This window comes from Onychostoma macrolepis, chromosome 08 (genome assembly GCF_012432095.1).
Source record: "Onychostoma macrolepis isolate SWU-2019 chromosome 08, ASM1243209v1, whole genome shotgun sequence".
Taxonomy (NCBI): Eukaryota; Metazoa; Chordata; class Actinopteri; order Cypriniformes; family Cyprinidae; genus Onychostoma; species Onychostoma macrolepis.
Genome location: NC_081162.1, coordinates 20,557,694 through 20,570,801, shown reverse-complemented (window position 1 = coordinate 20,570,801; position 13,108 = coordinate 20,557,694). Strand labels below are relative to the sequence as shown.

Genomic DNA, 13,108 nt, shown 5'->3' with positions numbered 1-13,108 from the left:
GACACATTGCTCTGGATCTGCAGGAAATGATTATGCCGATTGGTTGTCAACACCACAAGAATGCACACCAAGCAACTATCCTAAACTGTGAAGTGAAAGAACAGAGAGACCAAAATATTAAAATAATGTGCCATTTCATACTTTTTAAAAGCTTAGAAAATTGGACACCTTCTAGGTTTTTTGAAAAGTGACAGTTTTACATTGTTACAAAAAATTCTATATTTCAAATAAAAGTGTTCTTTTGAACGTCATATTCAAAGAATTCTGAAAAATAAATAAATACATGCAGCCTTGGAGGGCATAAGAGATTTCTTTAATAAATAAATAAACAACCCAAAACTTTTGTGTTGCTTGCAAACAATTTTATTTCATCAAAATGCATGGATACACTTGAAATGTTCTCAAAGGAGAAGGATGCTCTTAGGATCCAGACATTATAGTTATAGCACTTACCAGCAGGGGCTAAATAGGCCATGCTAACCAGCCAAACCTATACTCTTTGATTTACCCACACACTCACAGAACACACAACCACACACAAGCTTCGATCAAGCTTTTGCACATCACTATTACGCTCCGGCTTCAGCCGTGTCCCATCGCAATGAAAAACCCATCAGGAGCCTACACACTAATAGTCATAAGCTGTTTATTTGTGAAAAATATCCTTTTAATTGGTGTTAAGCATTGTCTTTGAAAAAGCCTTTCCAGTGTTTCCAAATCTGACTGCACGTCTATCCTGCTGGGGAACAGAAAGTGCTGGAAAAATGGAGATCCGCACTCATTAAAAGCTCATTAAAAGCACAATGCATCATTTCAGTTTCAATTTTAATTGACAATTAAAATATATAAGTTAACGTAACCATTATACTAATTAAACAGCATAGAGGTAATTCTCTTTTGCTGTGCCATTTGATGTTTATGGCATATTTCTAATGGGCTCTGTCAAAATCTTCAATCATTTTTGTTGCAAATTCACATTTTATACAGTTTATGTATATCGATCATCTTACTTTCCACCAGAGAAAAGAGAATATTCTTTCTGATTTCATGTAAACAGCACACTCGGCTCTAAAAGCTAATGACAGAACAGCACAAAATATAATCACACTTCTGTAGATCAAACATGACATGAAATATTCAGAGAATAGGTATGATGCAGGATAGCAGAGCGCTGGCTTTGCCATGAAACATTCTCTGTGATTCTCACTTCCCTCAATAATAAATTCATGAGGCAGCCCTGACTGTAACCCTCTCCGGTACCTACGCTGCTGTCCATTGTAGGTAACCCTGGCTGTGCCGAAGAGATTGTGTTTGTGTGTGCTTTGTATTCATGTGCTGTCTCTGCGTGGGTATATGATCTGGTTGTGTGAACAGAATTTTATATGCTGTGTGTAGGTGTGTATACCACATATGCATTTCCAAATATACAGTACAGAGTACATATACTCATGTATAGGTGTCATGTGTGCGATATTGATTTTTATCACGTGTCTGTGAGAAGTACAAGAACACATAGGTTGTCAGGCTTTACCGAAGCCCTATATAATTGGGTTCACCAGTCGCTTCTTACAGGCCGTACACAGGATGCATCCTTGTGTTCAAAAACAGCTTCAAAAAAGACAAAATGGAACAGAATGCAAGTGGTCTCAAGACACATTTTTGAGTTGAACTATTTTTAACTTGACACCGTCTTGAAAACACAATGATCATGGCACACAATGCTGAAAAACACAGCAAAGCCTCGAAACAATGGCCATGGATGCCCAGTCTTTTCATAGACTGACGTAAAAAAAAAAAAAAAAGCACAGACTACATGCAGGAACAAACAGCCCTTCAAAAGGACAGCCATTTAAGTTATAATGTTAATTTTGTTAACATATAAAAGAAAATCTTTCTCAGTCAATGCTGTGAACTACAGAAGAATCCCTCTAATGGTACATTTAAAAAATATATAATGCAGTTCAGTTCTATTGCACTAGATATATCAATCAACACAACCAAAAATTGCTCAAGTAAATTTTTAATTACGTTTCTTGTCTAAAACAATGTGTAAAATCGTTATAAAAGTATAAATTATGAACACTTCAGTTACAAACCCTTGAGTATTGAAGCACTCTGAATAAAACATGTCTAAATCAAAACATTTCAAATAAAAATTCACATGAAAGAGAAAACAAATGTTATTTTAAAGGAGTAACAGTAATGCTCCCTAATAGAAAAAAATCTGTCTCTGTTTAAAGAATTTGAAGATGTAACTTTTCAGTGCAGGTTTTAGCGTGCTTATTGTGAGACTTTAGCTAGCTTAACCTTCCCTGCAGAGTTGCATTTTATAATTCAACCCATTTAAGTCAGTATGTCCATACGCAGGTGCAGCAGTAAGTTGTTTATATAGAGGGAGTTATGCGCATGTGTGCATGTCTGTAATATTGCATGTTTTCTTTGAGGTTGTGCCTCTGCAGTTTGTTACAGAGCACAGATGAGATATGAGATATTTAATAGAGATCAGTTTAAGGTTCTGTTAATGTGTCTGTTCGCAGGGAAATTAAATTAGCTAAATAATTGCCTAGCCAAAAAAAGGCCCTTAGAGATTGTCAAAACAACTCGCAGCCTCCTTTCTTTAAAGCAGGATGATTTTATTCTTTGTATTGTCACAGACTACAAAGACTAATAATGAAATTATGCACTTAAATTAATAATTAATGAACTCACTAAGGGGTTCGTCTTTTAATTTTCTTAAAATATTAAGAATATGACTCAGTTCCACAACAATCGGTGTAACCCGAGTGTACGTAGGTGTGTGCGCTGGTGCTTTTTTCTTTGCAAACAGCCTGGTTCTGGTCCCCCACTGAGATCTCCACTGTCGCACCGCTGTGTGATGGAGAAGGGGTGTGTGGGTGTGTGTTTGTGTGTGTGTGTGTGTGTGTGTGTTATAGTGATGGGAGAAATCCCTTTGACTGAAGCAGTGGCCTTGGTCGGCCTCACCTTATCCTCAGGCAAGAACTCCAAAGGAGGCAAGAACAACTGCTAGCGACGTTATGGAAATGCCATCAGGCAAAGGGGCATTACAAAACAGATTGTTTTATGAACCCATTATTGTACGCTCAAACACACAATCATGCAAACACACACATCCACCCACACGCACATATACACACAATGAAAATGGCAATACGGGGCATGCCAACGTGGGGCCAAATGCTCTGGGCCACAAAGGGAGAAGAGCAAGGAACACAGCTGAGATGGTGGAGATAGAGAAAGACAAATGGAGAGGTTAGGCAGAGAGAGTTCTCAGTGTCTTTCTTTTCTCGGTGTGTTCTCTGAATGTATCATTATCCAGAGCTGAAGTTCTGCATGACAGCGCTTTGGAAACACACTTCATTTACACTAACCTTTCCATTTCTATTTTCCCACACACACTTTATCGCTTTCGGCACAGCACATGTCCAGAATTTTCACAACTACATAAATACACTACTGTACAAAAGTTTGGGGTTGGTAAGATGTTTCTATTATTTTTGAAAGAAGTCTCTTATGCTCAACAAGGCTGCATTTATTTAATCAAAACACAGTAAAAAATAATAATACTGTGAATATTATTAGAATTTAAATGAACTGTTTTCTATTTGAATATATTTTAAAATGTAATTTATTCCTGTGATGGTAAAGCTGAATTTTCAGCACCATTACTCCAGTCTTCAAGGTCACATGATCCTTCAGAAATCACTGCTGATTTGCTGTTTGAAACATTTCTTATCATCGATGTTAAAAACAGTTGCTTAAGATTTTTGAGGAAATTGTTACATTTTTAGGATTCTTTGACAGTAAAGTTCTTTTGGACTTTGTTCATCAATTTCGATCAATTGAATGCATCCTTGCTGGAAAAAAAATACTGATCCCAAACTTTTGAACAATGTATAGTATAGAGTAGTGTATACATAAATATTATTGATAGAAAGCACACTGATATTTCTCATATCAAATAAAATCTGCAAACAAAAGGCTTAAATATGAATTCAAACCAAATTATTTCAATATCAAATTAACAGGGCTATGCCATAGACAATAGTCTCATTATAGCTTCTTTTAGCAAACAATTTAAAAGAAACATCTGAGAATGTTGTGAACGTAAACAGAATTAACAGCAAAAATTGTTTTAAACTAGTGCTGTCAAACGATTAATCAAAAGTTTTTGTTTACAGAATATATGTGTGTGTACTATGTATATTTATTATGTATGAATACAAACACATTCAGTATATATTTTGAAAATATTTACGTGTTTATATTTATATTAATATACAGCATCTCACAAAAGTGAGTACACCCCTCACATTTCAGCAAAAATTTTAGTATATCTTCTCAAGGGACAATACTACACAAATGAAACTTGAATATATTTTAGAGTAGTCAATGTGCAGCTTGTATAGAAGTACAAATTTACTGTCCTCTAAATATAACTCAACATATAGCCATTATTGTCCAAATAACTGAGTACACCCTAAGTGAACATGTCAAAACTGTGTCCAAAGTGTCAATATTTTGTAGGGGCAGCATTGTTAACTAGCACTGCCTTAATCCTCCTGGGCATGGAATTCACCAGAGCTGCACAGGTTGTTGCTGGGATCCTCTTCCACTCCTTGGAATACTCCAGTTGTCATCTTGGCGGTGTGTTTGGGGTCGTTATTATGTTCAGCCCAGTTTCTGAAGGGAGGGCATCATCTTCTGCTTCAGAATGTCACAGTACATGCTGGAATCCATGTTTCCCTCAATGAGCCACAACTCCCCAGGACCAACAGCACTAATGCAGCCCCAGACCATTATGCTACCACCACCATGCTTGACTGTAGGCAAGACACAATTTTCTTGGTACTCCTCACCAGGGCATCGCCACACATGCTGGACACCATCTGAGTCAAACAAGTTTACCTTAGACTCATCAGACCACAGGACATGGTTCCAGTAATTCATGTTCTTGGCCAGGTTGTCTTCAGCAAACTGTTTACAGGCTTTTTTGTGAGCCAGCTTCAGAAAAGGCTTCCTTCTGGGACGACGGCCATGCAAACCGACTTGTTGCAGTGTGCAGCGTATGGTCTGAGCACTGACAAGCTGACCTTCCACTTCTGCAACCTCTAAAGCAATGCTGGCAGCACTCATGCGTCTGTTTTTTGAAGTCAGCTTCTGCACCCGACGCACAGCACAAGGACTCAACATCTTTGATTGACCCTTGCGAGGCCTGTTCCGAGTGAAACCCATCTTTGAAAACCTCCGTATGCCACTAGCCACTGTACTGTAACTCAGTTTCAGGGTTTTACCGAACTTCTTATAGCCTCGGCCATCTTTGTGGAGAGCAACAATTCCAATTCTCAAATCCTCAGAGAGTTCTTTGCCATGAGGTGCCATGTTGAACATCCAGTGGTCAGTATGAGAGAACTGTACTCAAAGCACCAAATTTTAACTGCTCTAAAACAAGATACACAAATTGGTATAGTCCTGTCAAGCAGACAAAAACATGAACCTGATGAATAGGACATGTGGCTTTGCATGGTTAAACGACATATAGCTGTTTTCACGTAGGGTGTACTCACTTTTGTTGCCAGCTTTTTTGACAATAATGACTGTATGTTGCGTTATTTTCAGAGGACAGTAAATCTGTACTGCTATACAAGCTGCACATTGACTACTCTAAAATATATCCAAGTTTAATTTCTATAGAATTGTCCCTTGAAAAGATATACTAAAATGATTGCCGAAATGTGAGGGGTGTACTCACTTTTGTGAGATACTGTAATGTATATTATATATAGATATTTAATAAACAAACATTACATTTTTCTTAAATATATACATGTATGTATGTGTATTTATATATACACATAATAAATATACACAGTACACATACATATATTATGTAAACAAAAACTTTTATTTTGGATGCGATTAATCACGATTAATCGCTTGACAGCGCTAGTTTTATTTTCCTGAATTTCCCCAAAACTCACACTATTAGTTGAGGCAATGTTTCTATTTCATGCTGATGCTGTAAGCTATGAAAGAGCAGCACCTGAGTCCTAAAACACTGTCTAGCATCACACTATTTATATTTAAAGAAACTTTGAAACATCAGTGTCAGGCTTTGAATAGTGCTGTATCGCTGTTTCTCAGTTTTCTGGGGTTTTAATGAACGACAGAGGGATTGGTAATCCTCCTTAATCCAAATAGAAAGAGAAGGAGGCATGTCGTTTGAAGCGAGGGCAGCGAGAAGTTCTCTGTTCGCCCCCTGCGGTATCTGGCGCGCTTTAGCTTGTGTTTGTTTGGCGCAGGGTGTAGCACTCTTTCACATTTGTGATTCACTTTGTGTGTACACTGTGGACTTAGCACTGTCTGTTTCCATTAATGAGGATAAGTGCAGCGCTGTTCTCGAGTTCCACTGCATTTGTGTGGCGAGATCTTTAAAAACGAAAAGGAAAAAGGTGGGGGGGGAGCAGTACCACACAGGCCTTTAGCTGCAGGGTTTCTGTTTAAGTCAAATAGCAGATGATGGCTGCCTTGCCTTCAGAGGAGCAGCAGACGGTTAGAAGAGGTTAAATCAAAATAATTCCACCAAAGACTCTGTCAGAGGTTTCCAGCGGAAGCTTTCGTTTAATGTGCGCTAGCCAAACACGAACTCAAACTAGTCACTGCTAGTCAGGCTAATGCTACATATATCGTTAAGTGTTAATGTCGTCTCTCTCATAATGTATGCATAGCTCTTGTGATGAATGGTTTTAAGTGGTTTTAAAGACTTTTTAAGGGTTGGTAAAGAGAAGCGATACACTTTGAAAGGAAGTGTAGTTAAAAGAAATGCTTTCACAGTTTTATGTCTTTCTGCACTTTGAATGTTTTAAACTAATATACATGTCTTTTCTCTTCCTTCCCTGTCTTTCTTGTAACTACAGGGCAGAGTCTGGGCTATGGTTTCGTCAACTACATTGACCCAAAAGATGCAGAGAAAGCCATCAACACGTTAAATGGACTCAGACTTCAGACCAAAACTATTAAGGTAAGTAACCACAAACCATAAAGATTTATTTTCAATTCACATTCAAATTTCTTGTCAATCACAGAAATAAATTACTGAATTTTAAAATGTTATATAGAATTGCATTTAAAAGTACATTTTACTGCATGTCTGATAAATGTTTTATTCAAAAAAACAAAATTTATCGACCGTATACTTTTGAATGATAGTGTGTATGTACATATACATACATTATAGTATAGCAATATTACTATAATACACTATAATAATACAAATCTTTTAATTATTTGTTTTTTTAAATATTTAATTTAAGTGTGTACACATTGCTAATGTACAGCATGACATTTTAATTAAGTCAGTTAATTAAATGATATTAATTGAATTAACATTTTTTAAAATCACATATTATTTTTGTATGATTACTCACAGTAAATTAATGTAAAAACCAAGAACAGCTGTGCTGTGGTGTATTTGTATGCATACCTCAATGTGTACGTTGGGATCAGCGTTCGGGTTCATGTTGTTAGGTTACTGCCTGCCTGTTGTTTACCAAACACTTTTCAGCCAAAGCAACCCACATTACGCTAATTGCAGTAGCGGTCCCCCCCTGGAGCCAGAGCCTCTCGCTCAAGGGCACAGCGTTGAGAAGGTTCTCTCAGTACCTCTCCAGTTAACAGGTCACCCGCACCTGGAATTGAACCTATTTAAACATAACAGATAACAGACGGTAACAGAGCAACATCTCATTTAGGTGGAAGCGTTCTCCCAGTCGCCATTTCTCACGTCTGCACCAGTCAATTCGCCGAATGCTTCCTGTCACCGTTTGTGCCAGTGGAGCTGCAGTGATTAGTACATGTGGCGTACACTGGCTCGTGCTGGGCTGAGGCGCGGCTGCACAAAGAGAGAGGAGGGCAAATCTGACTCATTAAGATGCAGAAGGAAACAGGAAAGCAACTGAAGGAAGAAAAGGGAAAAATAGTGTAATTGATATGTAAATGAATCTCCAAATGTCAAATCATGAAGTCACACAAAAAGAGGGAAATAGCATGTATAATGAAATAATGTGGACATGCAAAATAGACGCCTAAAATGTGTCTTGGTTTTCACTGTGGAAATTTTGATTTGTTCTATTAGATTTTATTTTATTCCATTTAATTCTGTTCAGACACATTGGTATTTTGTCATCTATGATGTTTCAATTTTATCTGGATATATTTTATTCTGATCTAATGTCACATTATTCTGTTCTGTTCTTTGTCATTCTGATGTTCTATTCGATATTATTTCATTGTCATCAAATCACATTGGTTCTGATGTGTTATTTTATATTCCACTGTATTTGGTTTTGTTATATTTTATTATTGTTCTGTTTTATTTGATTTGATTCCCTTTTGTCATTCTACTCATTGTCATTTTCTATTGTTCTCTTCAGTTTTGTTATATCAATGTTCAGTTTTATTCCATCTCTGTTATCATTCTGTTCTGTTCAGTATTGTGATCTGTCATTTTCGGTTTTATTCAATGTTTTAGCAATGTTCCGTTTTATTTCATCTCTATTGTCATTCTATTCTGTTCAGTATTCTGATCTGCCATTTTCTGTTCTGTTCTATTGTCTTATTACATTATTCTCATTTTCAATTCTACTCTGTTTTATTCCATATTACATTATAATTTATTTATTCTTTTGTCATTCTACTCTGTTGTAATGTTTTTTGTTCCGATCTGTCATTTTCCATTCTATTCAGTTTTGTTATGTTTTATTAATGTTAGATTTTATTCTTTGTTGTCTCTTAGCTGTTCTGATATTCTATTCAATTCCATTTTATTCTCTTCGGAGTTATGTTCTGTTCTGTTCTGGTCCGGTTTCCTCTATTCTTTTCGATTCTGCTCGTTTTTATTCTATTATTAAATTAAATCATGCAGTGAAATAGACAGATCCACCACAATCTGATGGCTTCCATTTTCCTCAACAGCGCTTTGTGGTAAATTTAGAAGCAGCAGCTGGTTTTAACAGTAAATTCTGCCTGACGCGCACGGCATAATCTGGCTGTGTGTGTGTTTTCATCTGGCCTATAATCCCAGACCTCTCACTTACATCCGCCCTAATCTAATCAGATTGGATTTCGCCTGCTTATGAAAACACGGCTCAGTCTGCGCGGCTCAGTACCTCTTAACATAACAGCAAAAGAACGCGCGTGTTTGTGTGTGGGAGCAAGAGAAAGAAAAAAGAGAGAGAGGAGAAAGAAAAGACTTGTCAGGGCTGTTTTTGAAAGAGCACAGCACAATGCTCACAAACATGGGCGTTTTCCAGAGTGGCAGCATGTGTATGTGTTGGCCGGCAGTGTTTCTAGTAGTGGTTTCAGCATCAGCTAAGAATCCATCAGAGACAGAATGACTCACTCTGTGTGTATTTGCCGATCATCACAGCTTCCTGCCACGCGGCACTTCTCTCAGTGACAAAACACACTTCCAGGGAGGCAGCGGTACACACACACACATAAACACAGATGTTAAAAAACTGCACTTATCGGTCAAACACACCTCAGGATTTTATTCCCGTCCTAGGGCTAGAACCAAATGACTCTGGAGCTGTTTCTTTTTACCCTCTCGCCCTTTTTTTACTGCACAATCCTGAAAAAGACACAATGCAGAAAATAAAATGGCTGCAGTTCAAGCACTGTGAATCAGTCAAAAACTCCTAAGTTATCAGTTTGAATCATTCTAACAAACCATTTATTCAATCCATCACAGCAGTTACTGAATTAACATCTGACTCACTGAACTGCAAGTCATCACAGCTGTCATTCATCTCCGACTCAAAATAAACCAACATGTTATGGGAACCACATTAGCAAATGAGAATTGTGAGACTTACTTACATGTGAACATTTTATATTGATATATTAGAGCATTACGAATTTTGAATTAATGTAAAAAAAAACTTATTAAATATTAAATACATTTAAAATATAATGCATTCTTTATAATAATAATTTAATATTCATATTATTTTATTATACATTAAATTTGATGATTATTATTATTATTATTAAAGACTGGTATTGAATTTAGTATCATGGTATTATGTTTTGAAATCTGAAACACTGAAGTGAGCATACATAATGGTTTGGCCCGAGGGCACAATTTAGTGTAACACAAATTTTCATGCTGTCTGTTAGGGAGTTGTCAAAACCTTGCAGGAATGATGTTGCCGAGCAGCATACTTCTTCTAAACATGTTCAATTTTTCTCTGGCAACATACACACTCCAACAAACACAGACTTTCAAGTAATGAAGCAAGAGTCGTCTTTCATGACTTAGCGTGCCTACATACACAAAACAAAACACATGCTACTGTGCACTGTGAGGTTCACACGCACATCTCACGCATGATTGATTTTTTTGCTTGCGCGCACACAAGCATGAATGGAATCGACACAACCAAAGATGTTCCTGTTTCACACACAGTCTAAACCAAGTGCAAAACAACAAGCAATGTGTCTGTCCACAATGAAAGCAAAATGCTATGTGAAGAAGGATTGTGGACCAATTTCACACTAGACGGAAGCTACCAAGTGTTACCAGAATGAATTTTGAATGAGTAGGGGTTTTAAATTAAGGATGGCTATAGCTCATGAATATTAATTATCAAATAGTGATGATTCCGCACTGATTTGAAATTGAGGTACAACATCCGGCTAGTTTTACAGTTGCATCTTTGGAGAAATATCACCTATTTAACATCAAGATACTAGAAATACAGATCGAGATCCTAAAAATAAATTCATTTGGAAATTTAAAACTGTCAATAGTTATTTGATTAGAAGTTTCTCTCCTGAAATCTCCATAATTTATTTGATATTTGTTCGTTTCGCACTGCATGTTCTCTGAATTTTCCACCTACTTATTACTCTCAATGTTCGTCTCTGGATAAGCACATTTTGACTATCTGCTCCAGTAATTGGACCTGCCTTCTTTATTCCTTTTTTTTACCTCTATGAAACAGAAACTATAGCAATTTGACGTCAGAAATTATGTGCTTTTAATGCAAGTCATACATATTTTTATATCAGCTGACTATGTTTGGTTGAGTGGGCTATGCTACAGAAATAGAAACCACGCGACCGTGTTTCTTATGGTCGCAGCTGGTAAGGACAAAAACTGCGATTTACATGGAAGAGCTTTGATTGCTTATCGCTTCATCACACCGTTCCTGGTCAGGACACGTTGTCACTCCAAACCGTGTCCTTTGTTAATCATCTAGATCTTTTTATCACCATATTTTCTCTCTCTTCATCCATCCGTCCATCTCAGCGTGGGTCAGAGAAGCCAATGTCTTTATCTCTTTCATGTGATCTCTCTTTTACACCTCTCGCACTCCATGAAACCTCTTATTCAGACCAGCACCAGCCCTCTCAAAAGATGCTCTCCTGCTGTAATACGGCAAGAAAGAGATGAAATCCTCTGTCTTATAACTCCTAATAAGTGTGTTCCAAGGTCATCCTTCTCATAAAGCCTATCGTAACCCCACCCCCCATCAAGCCGGGATGAAGACAGACCATCTAATAGGAACAGACAGCTGCGTCTAAGAGTGGATGAGCGAGAGAAAGGGGAAAAAAGAAGGAGAGGGTAATTATCCGAAGTGCAGTTCTTTGCTCTTTTCAGCCGAGCAAGAAAAATGGCGTTTATGAGGGCCCTCCTGCTGAAATAAGCTGATGATGTATATGTTTACAAGAGGCTGTTTAGCGAGAAAAAGGAAGTGAGGAAAAACGTCTGTGGCGGTTTACGATGAGTTTATATTCTTTCGCAAAACGCCAGTGTCAAGTTCAGGGAGACGCCATCGCTCGAGCACATCAGCTAATCCAGGAAGTCCATGAAAACAGATCAACAAAGCTGCTTCTCACTGGCTGAAAAATAAAAAGAGAGTGAGAGTTTCACTCCAGTCACAACTTCCACATGCTCATCATTTTGTTACACACACACACACTTCTCCATGACACTTCTCCGTTTCTCAGCAAAACTCCGGCTTTGCCTTCCTGTCGAGGTGTGATGGGAGAAATCCCACTGAGGGTGAGAAGAGCGTAGCCTTGTGCTGTGAGATACGTGTATACACACACACACTGCTCACAGCAGACAGGGTGTTGATAGATCTGACATCTGGAGCTGCTTGACAGGGCGAGAAAAAAGCTAAAAGAAAAGAGGAGAGGAAAAGAAAAGAAGGGAAGAGAGGAGAGGAGAGGGAAGAGTCTGCCAGGGTTCCATGCCTTTTGCCTTCTCCATTTAAGTGGATTTGAGGAGATTACGGCGGAGTGTTTAGCATGTTTAGCTCAGCATTTGTAGCAGTGTAACAGCCTGTGATGGCTCTGCTGCCCAAATGTCAGAACTAATGAAAATATGAGATGGAAAGGCTGCTTCAACCATTAATGGGAACAGATTAAATTGACGTGAGCATTAAAAGGGCAGGGAGATAGAAACATCTTCCCATCTTGAATAAAAACTGAATTGCTGTAGCGGGAGAGAGCGAGACAGACAAAAACGTAGAATCAACAAGGAAATTAAGAAAATGGGTTTGTTTGCTCAAAAAAAAAAGAAAGAAAAATCTGTCATAATTTTGTATACAGTACTCAAATTCTGTACTCACCCACATGTCGATTCAAACCCATATGACTTTTTGTGGAACACAAAGGGAGACATTTTGAGAAAAGTACTGGTCATTCTTTTTAGTACATATACTATAAATTGGGATTGGAGCTTTGCAGCTTCAAAAAGGACAGTAAAGCACCATAAAAGTATCCATATGACTTGTATTTATTTTGATTATTATTAAGAATTATTATAATTTTTTTAATAAAATGTATTATCACATTATAAAAATTGAATTAATAAAGAAGCATTATTCTTGCAATAATACTAGAATACTGTAAGATTTCAAATATATACTGTATATATTGGAAATCTTACAGTATTCTAGTATTATTGCTAAATTCGACCTCGACAGGAAGGCAGTATTCTAAAATTATCATAAAAATAATTTATATATATATATATATATATATATATATATATATTAAAATTATTTTTATGATAATT

General features: G+C 37.2%; 1 protein-coding gene across 3 annotated transcripts in view; it reads left to right on the top strand.

Moving 5' to 3' along the window:
- elavl4 (ELAV like neuron-specific RNA binding protein 4) overlaps window positions 1-13,108 on the top strand; it is a 79,704-nt gene that overhangs the window by 45,250 nt on the left and 21,346 nt on the right. For 2 of the 3 annotated variants that reach the window (XM_058783948.1, XM_058783947.1), the window contains exon 5: window positions 6,936-7,039. In XM_058783948.1, coding sequence (XP_058639931.1) covers window positions 6,936-7,039 — 104 coding nt within the window. Of the gene's footprint in view, window positions 1-6,935; window positions 7,040-7,769; window positions 12,901-13,108 lie in introns of those variants that run through there. The other variant, XM_058783949.1, reaches the window with a different exon arrangement.